This window comes from Poeciliopsis prolifica, unplaced genomic scaffold (assembly GCF_027474105.1).
Source record: "Poeciliopsis prolifica strain line A6 unplaced genomic scaffold, Auburn_PproV2 SCAFFOLD013, whole genome shotgun sequence".
Taxonomy (NCBI): Eukaryota; Metazoa; Chordata; class Actinopteri; order Cyprinodontiformes; family Poeciliidae; genus Poeciliopsis; species Poeciliopsis prolifica.
The window spans coordinates 2766530-2787716 of NW_026562388.1; the positions used below are offsets into that span (position 1 = coordinate 2766530).

A 21187-nucleotide genomic window follows, 5' to 3' on the forward strand; every position below is an offset into this window, starting at 1 on the left:
ATATTTAAGGGGATAATGGTTCTCAGCCATGACATAAATCACACTTAAGTACTACAAAACTACTATTTTCTAAGTCTTTCATACACATTATTAATTTTATTAAGTTTCCCCCTTAGCATTAGCTAATTGGACTCAGATGACCCTCGCCCCAAAGAATCACCCTCCAAATATATTTATACTTCTTCTGTTCAGTCCTTAATTGTCAGACTCTCCTGATTTTCTGCAATCTTAGCCTCATTTTTGCTTCCTGTTAAAGTCTTTCCCTGTCTATCCTTCAAAGTTTTTCATTAGGTAACTTCTAAAATCACTGTTTCCCTCCTGCCATCCATTACTACAACCGCAGCACTGAATGTTTTTTTTTTCAAATCCTATGCCATCGCAGTTTTAATACAATAGCTGAGCTGGCGAGCTGTAAACGAAATGTCTGCTAAGAAGCAGAATGTAAGCTACCAGAATAGATAACCCAAATAATATGTATTAAAAACACCTGCTGCACATTAATTGGGCTATCAATGTATATTAATAGTAATACATTTGGCTATATGCATACATATATGTTATTGTGCTATTATTAGCCCAAAAATGTATATTTTCTCATACCAGCCTGTCTGTAGTATTGTATGTGTTTCTACTTCAAAGTTGCAGGGGAGTACAGTTCATGTCTATAGAAAAAAACACATTTCAGAAATTGGGGTGGATTGAATTAGAGACCCTAAGAGGATGATCGGAGTCGTGCTGGGGGCGGGCATGCCTCATATAAAACCACTTCCACTTGACAAGACGATGTACTTGTAGCCTAATACCCTTTGCTCCCTACCCAGACATGTACTTTACATTACCAGGAGTCAGCTCTTGAGCACAGATTTACAGCAGGCCGAGGACAACTCATGATCCAGAATTGTTTGGGTTTTTTTTTCTTGTTGTTGTTTATTTTTTCCTACACAACCCATAGGCTGTTCATATCTTCCCATCCATCGCAGCCAACTTGTCATCTCACACCTTTCTCCCTCCCATCCTTCATCTTTTCTTCCTAATCTTTTGACTCTCTACTTCTGCCGTTTCCATGCATCATTTTGTGCGATTCACCACTGCACCGTGTTATTTACCAGCGCTCTTTATAGACTGGCCTTTGAAGCATGTTGTTGGTTAATGACGGCTTGCATTCATTTTAAATCACAACGCGCGGCTGATTGTTGATGTTTTTTAAAGCAGAAATTATACCTTCCATGCACAAATGAAACATGTCCAACAACACATTTAAAACATTTTATACTTGCAGAGGACACAATGCAACTCCATCACAGACCTGAGAGAGGAAGAGAAAGAAAAAAAAAAAATAGGTCAGCTACAAGCAGGCAGGCACCATGGGAGGGAGGGTGGGAAGGGAGAGGGGCATTTCTCAGCGACAAACTGCCATACAGTATATAGGCTATTCATGAATAAGATCTGTGTGAGCCTTGGGCACTGCTGTGGCCCTGTTACTATGGCGTCTGTGGTTAGGGGCCGAGGAATGTGGCCTTACTGGGCAACAAAAAGAGGGAAGAGAGAGGCTCTGAAGAGGGATCTTTGCTTTGGACTACTTTAGTCACTGGTCACATCAACACCTTTAGCCTGAGGCCAGACTCAACCATTTTCTTTCTCTGCTCTTAATCATTTTTTTTTTATCTACTCACATCATCATTTCTTTATGCACCCATCTTTTCCTCGACATTGTTTCTCAAAATACATCAAATTTTTGTTGTTGCATAAACCTTCCAGACCACTCAGGTCCAGAATCAGAACCAGAACCAAACATGGAGAAGCGGCATTCGGCTTCTATGCACCACAAATCCACAACAAACTTCCAGAAGACATACTGCAAGTACCTGCCTCCTCGTGTGTCTTTATTATTTCAGAAGAGCGTATAAGTTCTTTCACCTCCACTCTGTTGTTCCCCTATTTCTATTAGTTTTGCTCCTATTTACTTACGTTAGCCTTGGCTGGGCTTGATGTAAGAAGTTTTCCCAATCTGTCTATCAGCCGCATCACCTTTCTTCCCGAGCCAGTCAACAAAAAGAAAAATGTTTACAAGAGAGGTGTATCATGTGTTGGAAAAAAATAGTTGCTTGCATTGTTGAAAAAGCACCAAGTGTTCATTTAGAAGGACAGGGAACATCAGAGATGAAGATGAATGAGGAAGAATGGCGGAAGTGTCCACGCACTGGGACTCAATGCATGCATGTCTCGTTCTTTTGAAGGCATAATGCTAGGCTGGCTCACTTGGTAGTGCTGGGGGCAGCTCCAAGGATGCATGCACAAATCGCAACACTGAGATGATCATTTTACAAGATATGCAAAACTACAAATTGTCGAAACACTGTCTCTAAACTCGATCTGGTTACGGTTGCCTTTTGTAAGTAGAAAATAGGACATTGGTCAACATATTTGATGTGCATTGCTGATTTTTATGGTAACGTTGAACAAAATGTGATGTTTGTTGCTCGTTTCACCCTTTTATGATGTGAAACACTTTAAACTGCCTTATTGGTGAAAAGTGTACAAACAAAATAAGCTTGAATTGATTGAAATGAATTGTCTTTCAAAAGTCTCCACACATCTAACTTTTTACAGTTTTCTCCCACTACAACCACAAGTGGTCTTGTGAAAAAAGTATAGGGTCTGCTATCTCACTCTTCCCTCATCCTAACCTGCTTTTGCTTTCATCTCAGATCTCTCACCTGAATCCCTGCACAGCAGATTACTCCACCGCTAGTTTCTGCACACGTGCACTTGCGTGTGTGCGTGCGTGTTCGTGCTGTGAACTTCCTGCTGGTGTACCATCTGTTGCTCCCGTCAGCTGACTGGATGAGCCACTGCTTTGGACACCTCTGACCTAACCTTGCTTGTGTCCTAATAAATAAAAACTACTGTCTGTAAAAAATCATAAATGAATAATAATAATAATTTTAAAAAAAAAAGTGTCTTGAGCTTGTGTCTTTTGGTTGTCATTGTGAGTCACAATGGCAACCAGCCACGACTGTTAAGAGCCTGGCCTTTCCCTCTCAAGCGAAACCCGCTGAATCTATAACAGGTGCTGCTGGGGTTTTATATGAGACAGCAGCAAACGTCGAAGAGACAGAGGGAGAGAGAGAGCTGACAAAGCTCATGGACAAGATGCAGAGGACGCAAAACATGAAAAACCACTTCTCTCTACCAGGTTCTGTCCCTTTGAGTCTTCCTGTGTGTTTATGAGTGATGGTCGAGCAGACCCGCTCCACCATCAGCACCACAACCAGAGCAACAATCACAAATCCAGAACACCCCCACCCTTTCTGCGTCAGACACAGCTGACCTACTTCCTGTCTAGTCGGCGCAGCGGTTGACTCTGCACTCGTCTTGGTCTCCATCTGTGTCTGTATTGTCATTTACTCTGAGGAGATCCTGGGCATGTTCTGGCATGTTGCGTTGATATCTGAAATTCCTCAAAATTACTCATCTCGCCTTTTCTTGTTGACCTAGGATTTGTTCACAAAAGAAACATTTCCGCACAACTGGCAAATCAGGTGTTTGGGACAAATTGGCCTGCCAGTCCAAAATAACTGATCAGACTTGAATGAATTTCTTCCGAAGTCTGAGAGAAGAAACACTATGATGAGGGAATTATGTTGTTTATCACGTGTTACGTCAAAAGTGTTGATTTTTGCCTTACAAGAGAACAAGTTAGTTCCTTCAAATGTTTTCGCCTGCTAATAAGTTACCACAAGTTAGTGGGGGCAAAGTTCACGTTTCTCACTTTGACCAAAGATTGTGTCAAAGTTGACGCAGGCACAACAAGATAGTTCAAGTTACAATTTCCAGATTTGTTTTTATTTTTTACAGCATTATTGTTTATTTTAGATAGATTGATTTAATTAATAATTTAGACTTGCAATATTGACCACAAAGACACTCAAGAAACCACAGCAATTTATTTTACACATTACACAGTCAATTAAATTAAAATTGTTTTTCAATAAAAGTTTTTAATCTTGAGTCACAAAGATTTTTCTCTTTTTTTTATCTGATCATTCATAATGCAAAGCAAATCTAAAATTCCTTTTTTTTTTTTTTACTTTGTTTCAACTCACTCTTTGGTAGAATATCCCTGCTGCTTGTGCTGCATGTCTTCCACACTTTTTCCTTCCACTCAACATTTTATGAATTGTGAAATGCCAGCTTATTTAGGCACTGGACTTGTGTTTGGATACCCCACTTGTGCAGGGAGTCAATGACTGCCATCTGGAGAGCTTTTAAGTTCTGAAAACTCAACTTAATAAGAATATACTGTACTATTTTTTCATCCACGACTTGATTAGCACAATAATCTAATTTGGTTGCCTTTATAACTTTGGTTTTGATATATTTGATTGTTTTAAATAAACATAAATAAACACTTAAGACACATTCTGTTTCTCATACAGAGCTTTGCACTCACTTGCCATGCAAAAGCATGCAAAGCATGCCTAGAAGGAGACTTATACATTCCCCAATGAACTCTCATGGACAATTTGTAGTTTTGCATATCTTGTAAAATGATCATCTCAGTGTTGCAATTTGTGCATGCATCCTTGGAGCTGCCCCCAGCACTACCAAGTGAGCCAGCCTATTATTATGCCTTTAAAAGAACGAAATATGCATGCATTGAGTCCCAGTGCGTGGACACTTTCCACATTCTTCCTCATTCATCTTCATCTCTGATGTTCCCTGTCCTTCTAAATGAACACTTGGTGCTTTTTCAACAATGCAAGCCACTTTTTTTCCAACACATGATACACCTCTCTAGTAAACATTTTTCTTTTTGTTGACTGGCTCGGGAAGAAAGGTGATGCGGCTGATAGACAGATTGGGAAAGCTTCTTACATCAAGCCCAGCCGAGGCTAACTTAAGTAAATAGGAGCAAAACTAATAGAAATAGGGAAACAACAGAGTGGAGGTGCAAGAACTTATACGCTCTTCTGAAATAATAAAGACACACGAGGAGGCAGGTACTTGCAGTATTTCCAATAATGGCATAAAAATGGCCATGCAGGCGCAATCAAGCGGATAGGAAACCAGGTTACTGCATGCAGACTCTGCCTCTGCTCTGTGAGAGAAGCCAGTTGAGATGTGGTTTTGTTTCTCAGAGATTCTATTTGCAGCCTCCTTTTCCTTTTGCTACTGACACTGACACTTTAGATAAGTGCCAAAAAAAAAAACACTCCAAAAATGGAATCCTTTTACATCACACAAATGCACAGCTTTCACTAAGAGGTTACAGTAACCACAGGTAGGCTGGAGGAGCACCCTCACAAGTGTTAATCTACTAAAAAAAACTGCATTTAAAATAATGCAACTGGGGCAAAACTAGATGCATTTAAAAAATAAATAAATAAAAAACTTCATGAGAATCAGCAGGGAGTGGTAAAAATATTTTATATGTAAAACATTTAGGCCGGTGGACCTGTGATGCACAAAATCCAGGTCAGCAAAAATCACAGCTACACCCTCAATCAAACATCATGCATCATGGTAATTCTGTAAAGACGAGATGTTAGACGAGATGTCTATTAAATCTATTTATAAAAGTCATCTTTAATATGTGATGTTTAAGGCAAAGCAATGCCTCCAACCTCCTCCCCTACCCCCACCAATACACACACACACACACACACACACACACACACACACACACACACACATCCGCCTCAAGCAGCCCTCTGCTCTGCTCTACTGCCGGCTGTTATCATTGAGGCTGCACGGTGAGGTGCAAGAAATGAAAGAGGCATTGCTCAGATGTTTCCAAGATTGAATTTTGCGGACATCCTCTCACCTTCAAAGCCGACAGGTCGATTTCAAACTGGCTCTGAGCTGGAGAGTCACACGCCATGATGGAGAACAACAAAAAGAAGCCACTCTTTAGTTTGCCAAATATCCGAGAACGGCCTCTGCTGTCACGACCGAGCGTGTGGTCCTCCTCTCTGGGCTTCCCTCCTCTCTCGCGCTGGAACCAAGAGAATCTCACTGGTGCCTCTCGCTCTGCCCAGCCGTGCTTCGGTTCGGGAGCGCACGGCTAAAGCGCAAAGGCGCGGAATGCGGAGGGCGAGAACAGCTCCATGTCTGCCGGGATGTAAGGAGATAGACTGAGAAAGGTGAAGCTCTGCGGAGGACGGATCGCTTCTGTTGGCGCTGCTGCTGCTGCTATGACAGCCAGGCGGTGTGCAAGGGGAGACGGGAGGAGAGCGCACTGCCTCCTCGGGAAACCACGCCTGTCACCGGGCGGGGTTTGGTTTTCCTCAGGCTGGAAGCGCTCTCAAAACTTTTGGCTTTTTTTTTTTATTTTTACCAATCATTTACTCCAAGCTTTCTGTCTAGTAACATTCCCTCTTTTTCTTTCTTTTTTTATTTTTTTTTTTAATTCTTGATTAATGTGTCTCCAGTGGCGGCTCTTACACGAATAGCGTCCGGGCAATATGGGAAGCCATAAGGGTAAAAAATGTTCCCCCGAGGGGAAGTTACTGCTTGGATTTCCTCAAACAAAACAAAACCAAAAAAAAACATGTATTAATTCAGTAAAATAGAAATGAATGAAACTCCGTAAGGCTTGAATTTCTCCAAACAAAAAGAAGAAAAAAATTGTCCAACCTTCTGATTAAACAATCTAAAATACACCAATCTGTACTGCTTAGTTTAATGTTTGTATTAAAAAGCAAAAGTAATATTATTGTAATTTCTTTCTAGCCTGCGTCGTAATGAAACAACGATGAAGTATCAACCTAAACCAATACTTTAGGTTGATTGTTTTCCATGTTGATGATTGATAAAAAAAAAAGTCTATAGTTGGCAACAAGAGCAAAAAGTAGGTCGCCCTTTTAAAACGCTGGCTATTTTGCCAAGTACAATGAACAGGTGGGTAGAAATCAGCTTTTGTGTAAAAGTCACTAAATTGTCCTAGTTTCTGTGAAATTAAAGTAAGATGTGGTTGATAAAAGAAAATAAAAATGTGTCCTGTATCTACATTTTTCATCTTAATGATTTGTTAATTTGTCAATGAAAGTGTTGCCCTAAAAAAAAGTGAATACTTAGAAAGAAATTGCAACAGTTAGGCTATTTACAATTTTTTTTCTAAGGATCACAGCAAATGACCCTCTGGGAATTTAGATTTTATGGATCCTGTTGCCATTACTTTTTCTTTGTTTGTTGTCACTTGCATTTGACTAGAATGAAACTCCCTCTAATGAACTGATCCAAAATAAGAAATAGTTCAGTTTATTTCTCTGTTGTGTTTAAAATACATCTTACAAGTGTCTGAGGATACAAACTAACCTTACATTTACAATGTGGCTAAATTTAGATAGAAATCAAATCCTGTGGTCCTGAAGAGCTAAAGTTGGCTTATAATTTGATCCCTTTAAATCAGTGGCTGGTTAAAGTGTTTCATATTTGAATCAAATGGCAACTTCTGTGAGATGTTTTCCACCTGAAAGAATCTGAAGTACTCTCAGTGCAGTGTTTCCAAAGTTCACCTGCTGAATGGATGTGGAACGCATGCCCTGTGTGAGAGGTCTAACTGGAACACCTGTCACGCCGCTGGACTGGTTAAAACATGTTTTCTTAAATCTCACACTTTTCCATTACCATCCGTGCTCTTTTAATAGTTGGAATGGCCTCTGGGAACAATAACAACTGAAAGGGTTTATGTTTTAATGAGTTTTTTTTGGTACCTTTACGACTTCTTATATTAATGCTCCACTGTGTTCTTTGATAATTATATTTGTCTCTGGCCACTCTGGTATTCTTTGTTTGGGTATAAGTGGCACTCCCTGTAGTTCACTGGAATCTCAAAGCCTCACAAATGACTTTGTAATCCTTTCCATTGTAATTAATGTGAATGATTTTGCCACCTTTCTTCAACTTCATTAGAACAGGGATTTACATGTTGCTTTTTTTAAAAAAAAACCTGCGGCCGACTTAATGTTGTGAAACAGTTTCCATTTCAGTGATTTCTTGATTCCACACCTCTGGCTGTCATGAGGCCTCCGGTGGCCAGTGTGGGTGATTACAGTTAATTCATGATTTAACAAGAAGATTATGATTACTTTTCCACAGTTTGCTTAATAAAGTGAAACATTTATGAGTGGCTTAAGAGCAAAAACAGAAGAAATGTGTATGGAGTCAAATATTTCATTCCAGAACTGTGTCTCTTTAGAGAACCTTGCCTACTTGCATACTTAAACTGGCATTTATTAAAATACCTGTTCAAACACGCCCCCTTCAGCACATCATCCCAATAATCCTTCTCAATGTCATCTAATGCCGTTTACAATCGTTCTTAGGAGCGTTTTAGTTCATATGATAAGTTCAGTAGATCTTGAAAAATAAATGGAGGTCGAGGAAATCCATATGGGTTATACTATGCTGCTGCCAAGGTTACAGCTTTGGAAGAGGACAGAACTGAATCTGATGATGATGTAGGCAATGTGAACTTTGATGAACAAGGGCTTTGAGACCAGCAGCAGGGTGTTCAGGGCCAACATACCTCTGACTTCAGTGTCTCTCTTGAATGATGCTTTACTATTACTCCCTTTAGTTTCAACTGTAATGTCAGAACATCATATAAAAAATGATGTCAAGTTCACCACCGACATCTTGGCTTTGGATTCCTGCTTACCGTAACAGTGAGCATAACAACTTTGCACAAGTAGAAAAAAATTACATTAAATTAGAAAAAAGTTTTTCCTTTGGGGAATTGCCAGTATGCTTATTCATCATCTCTTTTGAATTTTTAATGAAAACCCTAAAGCAGTTCTGTGGAGTTTCCAAAGAACTCTTCAAACATCTGACACAAACCACAAATTAGATCAAACATTAAAATGCTCCAGTCATGAGTATAAATGACATTTTTATTGTGAACATAATCACAATAGAAATCTATGCTGAGCACATAGAACGTTGTTTACTTTTCGAAAGAAGCGAGACTTTAATGTGTCTGTATTACAATGTGTTAAATTAAAACAAAAAACTTAGACTTCAGATTGTACAGATGGAGGACAAGGAGTTAGACAGCTGCATGACAGTACAGTTAAGTTACAAATAAACAACTGTTAAGATAACCACAATATTCATCAAAAATAAAGTGTTAAATGCTTCATAATTCATAAATAATACACTGACAAATATAGAGACTCAAAAACATACATTTCTAAGCAGATTCTCCTAAAATAACACCTCTTGGTCCCATTTAAGTGTTTCTTCACAAGAGTCCGTAAGATGTTTTCTCACCCTGCTGCTTTCAGGCCAACCTGGATGACTCAAAAGCTGGGTGTGAGAAAAACAAAATTAAGATACACAGTTCCAAATAAAATGGGTCATCTCGGTTTTCTTTTTTTTTTTTGCTAGTTTCAACAGACAACTCTGTTAATCTCCCATTTTTCCTGCTCTTCCGAGTATCTTCAGTCAAATAGTTCCTACATTTAGAATAAGCCGCAGCTCACCTCAGGAAGCTCGGCCCTGGTTTTCACATTTGGGGGAAGAGAATGATCAATGGAGGCGGAGGGTGACGGATATTTTCCGACAGCGGATACATAAGCTTGCGTGCATTCACGTCGATGAAACGAGCGAGTCATAAATCAAGCTGCACAATCTGGAGAAGCTGGTTTCATGTGCATGCTATTTGGAGTCATCGTGTGAAATTTTACACGATGGTTTGAACTTTAACCTAGACTAAAACAAACAGCGAAACAACCTAATAAAATACCCCAGCTGTGGGGAGGCAGTCTGTATTTTAAGAATCTAGCACCACCAGCTGGACTAAAGGAAAAATGATTTGCTTCAATGCGCAGGACGATTGTCTGATACATCCGATCTTTGATTTCATCGTTCCAAATTTTTGAATTGAAAAAAAAAAAACAAAAAAACAAATTAAATAAAAAAGTTACGTAACCCTGGATACAAATTTGTCCTGACAGTCGTCTCAGAGAAGTCTCTCAGCTTAGAACAACTTTGTGATCTGTAGATGCAGCAACGGCAGACGCGCATTCCCAACATGATTTGTTAGAAAGCAAATCCTTCATCGACGTCGAGGGAGAACAGGAAGCTTTTTCTGGATTTCCGATTTAAAAACTTCACGCCTCAAAACTTTAGGAAGTCAAGTTGAAAAGGTGCGCAGCTGCTCAGCCTTGAGATGAAAAACAGCAATTATGGCACTAACATCTCACAAACTCAGTGAATAACATGCATTTTTGTCAACAGAGAGGTGAACATCTTGTTAGTGTCAAACTGTTTTTATGATGGACTCTGTGATATATTTGCTGTGAGCAGTTCATAGTCCCAGCATCTCAAACTGCCAATAATTTCCTTTACTTTGAAATGATCGTGTTGTAATTATAGTCCATTTGTTCTTCATACTGCACATCCACAAGGTTCAGCTGACTTGCAGTCCATTTACACAGTTTAGTGTTTTCTGATATCCACAGGTTTGAGCGGTTCCAGGTTCCTGGCGGTCACATGAAGCTAAAAAACACCTGGAAATCTGACTCTCATTTCTGGATTAGGGATTAGCACAAATGCTATGATGCAAGTCCAGTGTTGGTCGTCATCGCTTATGTCCAGATCTCGGTTGGGACCATGGCTTCCTTCGTTCCAACCGAGGGCATCAGGTTATGCTCGGACAAGAAATCCAGGGGAAACTGGACCAAAAAACCCCGGATTTTGCGCAGCTCCTCCTGAGCGCGAGCTTTCTCGGTCTGAGCCAACCCTGGCTTGGACTGGAACTGCTCCAGCTCAGACATGTTCCTCACCAGAGACGAAGGAAGGCAGCGGAAGACCTGCAACAGAACAAGAAGACAAATTAGCTTCACAGCCTCGTCTCTCTGGTTCTTGGAGCTCTTTTCACCAAGTCCAGAACTTTGTTCATATGTGAAAAATGATAGAGATTTGTTTTCCCAACACCTATCCAAGATGAAAACCAGAAGTTTAAAGTTTGCAGAGTTTTTTTTTCTTGAATAGATGAAGCTTTCAAGCTCTCCACAAAGGACTTAACTAAACACCTCACTAAAAACATTGATCCAACTTGAATATTACTTATTTTGTCATATTTACAACTGCAAACTTTTATCTTATATTTTTATTTTAGGTGAGACAAAGTAGTGTGTGACTTTAAGTGGAAGGAAAATGATTAATGTTTTTGCAAATAAAAAAAACAGGAAACAGGGGCAGGCTTTTCTATCCAGCCTCCTTTACTCTATTACGCCTAGAATTTTACTTGCAGAATAAAAGCATCCGTTTCACAGATATGCTCTATGAAGGATGTGTGACAGGTAAACCAAACTCAAAAAGAAAAAAGAAGTGTCATACAGTTACTTGTTGACCTCACAAATAAAACGTAACATGATGAAATGTGAAAAGAGAGTCAAGATACGGACACTTTGCAAGACCCAGCATGTCCTTACATAATGTGGAAAATGTACAACTGTCTCTGAAGGTGTGTGCGAAAAGCATTCTGTTTGCAAACAAGATGCAAATTACGTTTTTTATAACTCGCAGTCACAGAGTAATTAGGGCTGCAAAAATATGAAAAGTAGCCACATAAATTGTATGTTTCATGAACACATGACTAAATTCTGACTGATGCATCTTAAAAAACCTTTTTCATGACATGAAACAGGATATTTTTGCTCCACCTTCTCATAGATGGTAGCATTCCGGCCAGCCGTGGTCATCCACACCTCCTTGTAGAAACGATCGCTGGTGGGGTCAGAAAGGTCGATGCTCATGTCCGTGTGGCCTCCCAGGATTGTCCTGCTCAGAGAACAGTAAACGCACATAAAGAATGGCAAAGACCATATTTTATATATGAATATTTTTATATATGTTTTCATGCCAGTCTTTTCAGAGACAGGTTAAGGTGATCTTCTAGATCCTCGAGCAAAATTAAGCTGATAATGAATAACATGATCTGCAAATTGCTGTCTTAAGACACTGTACAACTCCTCCTTCATTCCCTCCCTCTTTACAGTTGTATAATTTCCACAGAAATTCTTCGAAACAGCAGGCAAGTTGGGACACCCTCGTTTATTTTTCTTTTGTGGGAAGGAATGACGCAACAGAAAGGATATTTTGAGGTTGATAAATTAGTCAGCATAGTTCATCTAAATACTTTACAGCCCAAGGTTTTCCCACTAAATGATATTTTTCTTTATACATGTGTAAGACACAAGAGCAGGCACAGAACATTTGGTAAATTGTTAATTTAGCTTTTATTATTATTATTATTATTCAAAGTTTTGTAGCTATTTTGGTTTTTAAATCCTTCTCCTCTTTTGAACAGAGACTGCTTCTCAAATTCCAAAAGGAAATTCTCTAAATATCTCTCTGATTGTAAGAACGTGAAATGTAAATGACGTAACGGCGATTTTTTGTCTTCCTAACACATGCATCTCTTTTCAACGAGCACCTGAAACATTCGAGGCGCAGCTCGAGTGCAAAGGGTCCAGCTTGATACTCCTGCCCATCCATCACCGAGGCCACTTTTTCAGAGTCCTCAACAATCACTGCCACCTCACTGTCACGCTTTCCCAGCATGCTTCGGTCATTGATGTTCGCCGAACCTACGGAAAGAATGAAAAAGGCTTAAAATAACTTAATTTAATGTGTTCAGTTATATTTATAAAACCCTTCAGGGGTCATCTTAATGTGGTCATTGAGAAATAGATTGCAGATTTGATATGCATGGTTTCACTCACAGAGATATATAACTTACAGTGGAAAATGCTCTCTACCGAAACCTCCATGCCACTAATTTCATTAAAGAAGTATTGGTGGTGGAGGCACAGAAACCTCCTACATTAATATACATATATACATGTATAGAAATATCAGATTTGGGGTCTTTAAACAGATTAAACCTTAAAGATCTTGCATGTATAAAGCATAGGTCATACTGCATTTTTTTTAAAGCAGAAAACACTTCCCTGAAAGAAAAAAGACTTTTGAGACAAATCAAAATGGAACATGAAACTCCTTACATTATGCAATGAGCTACAAACACCCCCTGTCAATCAGTCACAGTAGTTTTCTTAAAAAACAAATACCTGTCTGATAGGTATTTATCAAGAGATATGCAGGTTTCTCTTGGTACTCATGCTGAGGAGCAGTTTCGCATGAAACATGTTCAAACTCTTTGGAATAAAAACAGCTGATGAAGCTGGTGAAGAGGCGTTACCCTCCGATGTGTCCATGGATTATAAAACAAAAAAACAAAAAACAGCCACACATGAGGGAAATGACAACACAGTTTATGCCATGCCTTCAACGAGTGGCTTTAACAGTAAATCGACACCAGATCACCAAGACAAATGCCGCTGTTACCTTTCTTGAACACAAATTTTCTTGTTTAAGTAAATTCTACTGTTTTCCTCAAATAAAAATTGCGCCAATGCAATTATGGCTGCAGCAGGAAGTTGTTTGTGTCTGAGTCAAATGAAGCTAATTTGACTCAGAGAATGATAAAAATGGGGTCTCAGGTTTGTTACACTCCTTCCGTCCAACATGTGCAGCATTAGCTGAAAGTACGATTCATGTCTAAAAGGTTGTTTGGGAAAAACTATCTGCAGAATGACTTAATGAGCTTGAGTGGTGTGACAGGCTGTTCCCTCTAACCAATATTTTGACAGCTCCATCGCAAATGAAAGGAAAACATGGACTGACTGTGCTCATATGCAGACTTTACAGGGTGTCCTTTGTGTTCTGTACATCATCTCATCCTTCACTGGCAAATTTACCCAGTGTCCTCACCTGCCTTGTGTTCAATTTTTATTCATTTTTTTTCCTCAGTTTTCTGAGCTAAAATATTAAAATGACTAGGCATATTTTTAGACAAGCACAAACACAACTAAAAAGGAAAAACAGTGTAAGAAATGACCACATATGAGTAAAAAAAAAGTCCCAGCCATAACCTGCTCTGCATTACTATTGTTAAATAAATTAAGAACTGCTGTCATTTTAAATTTATTCAGACAGCTAAGAGTAAACTCAAGGAAGGAAAGACTTAAAAACTTGGACTTGTGCACAAAATTCTTATTATATTGTTTTACATTTATTTTAGACAGGAATCAGGAGTCAGTTTTTATGGTTTCTCACAGCTAACACCAAAGCAGGGTATTTGTTGCAGTTTTTGTGAAAAAAAATCTATGTTAAGAGAAGTTTTATTCTGAGGGTTTCTTTAATTCTGCTTAGAAATTTTTAATTAAATGAAATGCAATAATATTGCAAAAACATGTCCAAAATAGCATCAGAGAGGAAAATAAGAGTACATCCAGAATTCTTATAGTTCTACCAGGTGCTTAACTTGAAACTGAAAAAATTATATCCTAAATTTACTGAGATCCTAGGCAGCATTGATCCAGTGTGAAAGGAATTAACATAAAGTGAGGGAAAGCAACTACAATAAACTTTATAAATACTTAACAGTTTACCTAAAGGCAAATAAAAATGATTTATTTTAGAAGTTGTGAAGTTGCCTCAACATGTAAACATGTTCTTTTTCTCTCCTGATGTCATGTGCTTTCTTCACCAGCAGATGTCATACTAGAACTGTGCAACTTTGATCACGTTCCCGCAGTATTGCTTTGCACGCTAGTCTGTTGTGCACGTGGTGAAAGACGGGCAAATGGAGCCAGAGATCGAGCTTTCTCACACTTCCTTAGTGGCAAGGAGAAAAAAAGTTGACGTCTACAAATAGCAGCTGATGAGAACGGGCACAGGAAGGAAGAGCGACAGAAGGCGAAAATGGAGACAGACTGACCAATGATGACCGTGTTGTCGTCAGCGATGAGCATCTTGCTGTGGACGTAGATGAGCTCCGTGACGAGGCGCCCCTCCAGCTCGGCGTGAGTCCGCAGACCGGCGAAGGAGATGTAGTTCATCCACTGGTCGTCCACTGGGAAAACAAAAAATGAGATTAGAAAACAGGCACTTCTTTCTTTTAAACTTAATATATCAAGATGTTGCAGTAGTACGTCACTTACTCTCCTTCTTTAACTGGGAGATGATGGAGTATTCTCCTCTTATCATTGTTCTAAGTAAAGACAAAATAACAACATTGCTCAACAACATTCAGAAATAGACCATGAATGTGATGCTACTTCGTCATCTGCTGCTTTTTAAATTTCTTTCCTCATTTTATTTTAAGTACCTCCAATAATGTTTGGTTATATACCTGTAGTTAAAGTGCATCACAGCCTGGATGGCATTCCCTCCACCTGTAGTGATGTCGCCCTCGAAGCCAGGAAGCAGAGGAGTGACCACGTACACGCGGTACTTCTTACCCTCCCTGAAAAGCAAGCAATCATTTGATTTAAACAGCGACCATTAATTGGATGTATGGTAAGAAGAACTACAAATGTCATGACATGAAAAGGAATGTGAAAAAGAGATGTTTGCAAGTTGAAATCCCTCTTTTTAGCATTGCTTCAACTTGCTGCACAACAGAAAAGGGAAGTACTTGTGTGCTCTGATGATCCTTTCAATGATAGCGTCTCCGATCTTGTTGTAGACCGTTCTGTTGTCTGCACAGCTGATGAAAAACTGATTCTGTGGTAGAAAAATTGAAAACACAATGATAAGACGTGTATTGTTTCAACTTAATTTAATAAATTATTTCAAAAATACAAAACACTCCCAGTATTTTTAACCGAATCCATCAAATTACTGACAAAACTAAACTCTGAAGAGCTTTAGCTTCTCCACTTCTACTAAAAGTATAACTGGGGCAAATTCTTTATGGTGTATTGTCTTTTTTCAGTTACAATCACATAAAACTGTGTCGGAAAGTTCAAGAACAAGTTTTGTCAAGTCTAATCCTAACAAGCAGATCAAGGTTGCGATCATGCAATCTAAAAATTATCATCATTTGATGCTTTGACTATTTATTTTTTTTGTTCAAGTCAATAAACAAGCTGCCTATCTTCTCAAATAATCTGGTTATCTAAAAATCTGGCACACCTTTTTTTCCAGGAGTTCCAGCAGAAAGAACCCAAGCATTTGTGAGTTCTTTCTGCGTATCCTGGCTTCCTCCCACAGATTCAAAACATTGATGTCAGGTTAATTGATCTCTCCGAATTTCTCTTAAGTAAGAGTGTCTTCATGCATTTTTTGTCCTGTGTGTCCCTGTGTTGCCCAGTGATGAACTGGGCAACACAGAATGTACAGGTCACTGATTGCTGGAGATAGGCATCACCACATCCCACAGCACTGCGAGGATAAGTGTGTATGAAAGATGGAGGGATATAGGAAATGAAATGTTTTCTGTTACAAAATAAGTTGCTTATTGTAAAAATTAAGATTTTTGAGCTTTGCTCATTTTATTTGAACATAGATCTATAATTTTGAAGACAAATATACATGATATCAATGAAATATCAAACTGGAGGCAAAAAATTCTGATTGGGGAAAGGGAAAATGTAATACTGATTAAAACAGGCAGCTTAAAACATAATGGTTTGTTTGTCAGTGGATAATATTTCTGAATCTTATAGCTACAGTAAATAAAATACCGGTATGTACATTCAGAGCCACAGGGATTGCTGCCATCATGTAGTAGTACAGTACTTAGCATTCTGTTGTTTTTGTAATGTGGAAATTACGAAAATGACAAAAGTTAATACTAGATCCTCCATGATCCAGATGTGAGAATGTATACAAAATGTGGGTGGGAAAAAAATAAAACAGATGCTTGGTTGGATTTGTAAAGTTTAAATACAGTTTTAAAAGTAGTTTTAGATTTTGGCCTTGACAAGGGCAAAATCTAAAGTGCAAGTTTTTGTGGTAGAAAGCGAGAACAGTCAGACAAAAACCCACACAAGTAAAAAAGAGAGAACATGCAAGACCCACACAAAAAGGCGTTCTGTGATGCAACAGAAGTGACTAACAAAAATTTCTTCTTTTTCATTCCTTAATTTGGGCTAATCCCTTTTTAGTCAGATAAAAACTAAAAACTCCTTCAACAGCCTTGATGATGTTTTACCTCTATGTAGATGTAGTGCTTGCTCTTGGCGATGACCTGGATGTAGGCATTATGAATGGACTCCTCATGATATTTAATGCCTGCTGACCAATCTGCTGATGATCGCAACACCTTACACACAAAAAAAAACCAATGAAAAAAGTTATTTAAAAAGTACTTTTTAATAAAAAAAAAAAGATACAATTTGAGCAATTTGAAAGTGAATGGTTGTGTGCTGAGCTTCTTAGCATAGTACGCTAACTAGACCAGTGACACACCTAATGTGGTTATAATATGGCAGATAGAATATAATTCTCATAACACAACATGGCTTTGAAGCCATTGAGGAGACTGTGCGTGTTGTTGGTGAACCTAAAGTTTCCCAATATAATGCATCAGTTTACCTATAATAACTAGCTGCAGCACCTGCATTTTTTTTTTTTAGTATCTGAGCTATATGAAGAACAAATTATTTTTAAGTGTCTTTAATTCCCTTCCAAAAGTTAAAGTGGTAAAGGCAGCTTGAAGCAATTTTTTATTATAGTGCAGTCAAACCCTCGTACGTTTGACTAAGTTGACCACGGACTGATCAGGTGGAGATTATTCCATTCACTGCTGCTGTGCTTTGCACAATCACTGCACTGATAAAATTGCATTTGTGGTGATACAAGTGTTTGCTGACAGTTGTGTCTATTAGAGTTGCTATGTTTGTCAGAGCCTGACTGGAAAATAAGTTAGACGGTCTTACCCATGATAGAAAGCTAGAGCAATAAAATTCTGCAAATTTATATATATATATATATATATATATATATATATATATATATATATATATATATATATAAATAATATATATATATATATATATATATATATATATATATATATATATATATATATATATATATATATATATATATATATATATATATATATATATATATATATATATATTATATATATATATATATATATAATATATATATATACACAAGTGAAAAGAATGAATTCAACAAGCTTTTTACAGCTCTTTTACATAAACTGATTGGACTTTAAAAACATAGTTTTAGCAAGAGTTAATAGCTTTATGATGTGATCTTTATACATATCTTATTAATTAATTATTTTTTTTCCAACTTAAACTTCTTGAACAGAAGTGGAGCACTTGTTGCATTATGTAACTTTCTTGGATACTTCTCTCTGCTATCTGCTTCCAGCAGCCATTGAAGAGGTGGGCAAATGTTTGGCAGTGGGAGTTTATCTCGCATGTTCTCTTTGAATCCTCCACCGTACTGGTAGAAACATTTCTCAATACATTTCAAAATACATTGCGTTTCTTTTAAATTACTGCCAGGTTGCGTTCCCTCACCTGTACTTTAGCGTTAACACACCCAGGAACTTGGTACTTGAGCTCATCAGCAGAGGAGTGAGACTTCGGCAGGAGGAAAGGGTAAGACAGAGAACGGTACTTTGGCTTCATGATCTGCAGGAGGAAAAGGTAGGAGAAATTACACCAAAAAATAGAGAAAATTTAACATAAGGAATTAAAGCTGCAAAAGTTTTAAGGCCAGAAAATAGAAGGAAAAAAAAGCCACAGAAATTATGAGCACTGAGATGAGGGCATATTTTCCACACTGTTCCGGTAAAACATTTCCGAATTAGCAATTTTTTTCCCCCTGCATTTTTCTTTTCCTGAGTCATGACTAAAAGCCCAAAATAAGCTTAAAAAAACCCAACCTCAAAGTTGAAATCTATTTTAGATTTATCTTTATATTTCCCTCATTCTTCGTGTTTGTTTATTTCAAAGCGTAGTGTATGGAAATCATTATACTTTGGTGAAGTTCCACCGCTGGATAAAGTGCCTGGCCACATCCCGGGCGCCTCTCCCATGGACCACCGAGGCGATGTCATGCCAAGGCATTCTGGGAGTGGTGTATCTGTCGATAAAGTCTGTACAGAGTGGAAAACATGGGGAGGGTGGGGAAAAAAAATCAATAAATAAAAACCAACGTCAAATGTCTTTAAGATAAGTGCACTTTATGGAACGCTTTAACAGCTGTTATTTTATCACAATGTACTGGTACAAATATTGGAACTTAAATCTAAACTAATAATAAGAGCTGAAGTATAGAAATGTGTGTATTTGTGTACCAGACCATCAAAAGGTTTCTCCAGCTGGATCCAGTCCTTGTAAACAAAGTTGCAGTAGTCTTTTCCGTGCCAGAAGCGGGTGTTTCCCTGTAACTCTCCAACACCGGTTTTCAGGCTTTTGACGGAACCACTTTCTAGAAATATGCACATATAAAAAAAATAAAAAATATTGATTTACATTCCTAACAACACCTTCATTGAAAACAAACGTAAGCGCAAATTTTACCACATGCACCGTTCATTATCTCACGCAGCATGCGATGTGTAGAATTAGTACATCATTGTGTCATGCAAAAGCAAAACAAGAGTGTTGATTGTCACACCTGCACTGTCCACGCTGCTGACGCTGTCCACGTGCTGCAGAGTGTGCTTCTGCAGATGTCTGTACAGGCTGAATCGGACCATTCTGCTGCGGCCAACGCCCTTCAGCTTGGGCAACTCGGCGGAGTCAGGAGGCGGCGTCCCTCGCCCATTGCTCTGCGGGACGTCATGAACAGCAGACACACCCTTATCGCTGGCGCTGCTGGAGCTGGCCTGCAAACAAGTCCAAAACAAAGATTAAAAATGTTATGTCTGACTGTTTGACATTTCCTAGATAAAACTGGTTAGAGATTAATTTCTTCAATGAGCATTAAGGTTTTCAGTTGTACTGAAAAGTACAGCCGTGCTAGGCACCACAGCACCGTGTGGTCAGAAATCTAAACATTGGATTAAGCTAAAGTCCTCGAGTGTTTTGGCAAGTCTGCAACAATAAAGATTTAGTATTCTTGATCATCTCACTTTATCTGGAAAAACCTGGAAGCTTGTCATAAAAAATAGTAAAACTTTTCTGCTATATAAATTGCCCTTTTTCTGCAGAAGACAGACGATGAGAAGAATGGGGAAGCCTGTTCGGCTAATGGTTAACGTTAGCAAACCACTCTTTTTCCTGCTAATGTTTGTCGTCTGGACAGACTTGGATAGTGACTTGTTACATTTTGTATTTACTTGTGTATCATTTTGGAAACAAGGAACATTTAGAAGTAGTTTATTTCACTATGCTTTTTATTTCTTCTTGAGTAACATACTGAAGTACTAGTCTGCACTTCACATTGTCTGTTTGTTGAAATACAGATACCATTATCTGTCTTTCAAAATTTTCAACCTCTATCTGAAACGAAAGAAGAATATTCGTAGTATGTAAGTCAAAACAACAATATTGGATATTTAATAGGCAGACCTGCTCAAGAGCCACAGAGCGTGTCACGCTGCCCACATCTGTCAGCCGATGCTCTTTGTCGTCCCATCGTCCATAAGCCAAGTCGATGCCGCCCACAAAAGCCACCGATTGGTCAATGACCACAATCTTTTCATGATGGGCCCACAGGTAGACGGACGAAGAGACGTGGTCTGGATGCCGCATAACCTAGGACACAAACAGACGTATGATACTTGCTGCTCTTCTGGATTGAGACAACTGGGGATCGAAAACAATGTGTATGAATTTAGTTTACGCCGGATTAGATTTCTTCATGTGATCAGCTTGAAAATATTTTTGCTAATCAACAAAGCAGACGACTACTGGCCACTAACCTTGATGTTGGGGTGCAGGTGCATGAGCGTCCTTTTGCTGTAGCCCGAGTTGATGCCCAGGGCGAGCTCCACCTCCTTGTACAGCATCACAAAGATCCGTACTCCCTGTTGCTGCAAACGCAAAAAAGATGGGGATCTTACATGTGTATTCATTCAAATGTCAAGAATACTCTGTTAGATATAATATCTTGCATAGGTATTTATGCTTCTTGATGCTTTCCACATTTTGTCCTCCTTTAGCCACAAACTCAAATATATGTAAATGGGTTTTTATTGACATGTGAGTTGTTGGACCAACACAAATGTGAGGTAGAAGAACAAAAATATGTATTTTTTTCTTTTACATTAAAGTGTCAGCCTGTGAATAGTATAATCTCAGGTTAAAGTTAGCTCTTCTGTTAAGCCTTGAGAGGTTTTGTTTGACAATAATACTTAAGAGAGCATCATGAAGATTGAGGAACAGAGCAC

General features: G+C 38.6%; 2 protein-coding genes across 18 annotated transcripts in view; both read right to left on the minus strand.

The window, feature by feature from the left end:
* Nucleotides 1–6202, minus strand: part of tnika (TRAF2 and NCK interacting kinase a) — a 61903-nt gene extending 55701 nt beyond the window's left edge. For all 16 annotated transcript variants that reach the window (XM_055038901.1, XM_055038915.1, XM_055038914.1 and 13 more), the window contains exon 1: nucleotides 5828–6202. In XM_055038901.1, the coding sequence (XP_054894876.1) occupies nucleotides 5828–5884 (57 nt within the window). In that variant the 5' untranslated portion in view covers nucleotides 5885–6202. The remainder of the gene's footprint in view (nucleotides 1–5827) is intronic.
* A 2681-nt stretch (nucleotides 6203–8883) lies between these two features.
* The window catches only part of pld1a (phospholipase D1a), a 34600-nt gene continuing 22296 nt past the window's right edge, over nucleotides 8884–21187 (minus strand). For both annotated transcript variants that reach the window (XM_055038531.1, XM_055038529.1), the window contains exons 13-26: nucleotides 20720–20830; nucleotides 20367–20552; nucleotides 19471–19681; nucleotides 19153–19281; nucleotides 18828–18946; nucleotides 18366–18479; nucleotides 17018–17128; nucleotides 15497–15585; nucleotides 15212–15325; nucleotides 15021–15070; nucleotides 14798–14932; nucleotides 12449–12602; nucleotides 11676–11793; nucleotides 8884–10820 (exon numbers count right to left, since the gene is read on the minus strand). In XM_055038531.1, the coding sequence (XP_054894506.1) occupies nucleotides 10596–10820; nucleotides 11676–11793; nucleotides 12449–12602; nucleotides 14798–14932; nucleotides 15021–15070; nucleotides 15212–15325; nucleotides 15497–15585; nucleotides 17018–17128; nucleotides 18366–18479; nucleotides 18828–18946; nucleotides 19153–19281; nucleotides 19471–19681; nucleotides 20367–20552; nucleotides 20720–20830 (1866 nt within the window). In that variant the 3' untranslated portion in view covers nucleotides 8884–10595. The remainder of the gene's footprint in view (nucleotides 10821–11675; nucleotides 11794–12448; nucleotides 12603–14797; nucleotides 14933–15020; nucleotides 15071–15211; nucleotides 15326–15496; nucleotides 15586–17017; nucleotides 17129–18365; nucleotides 18480–18827; nucleotides 18947–19152; nucleotides 19282–19470; nucleotides 19682–20366; nucleotides 20553–20719; nucleotides 20831–21187) is intronic.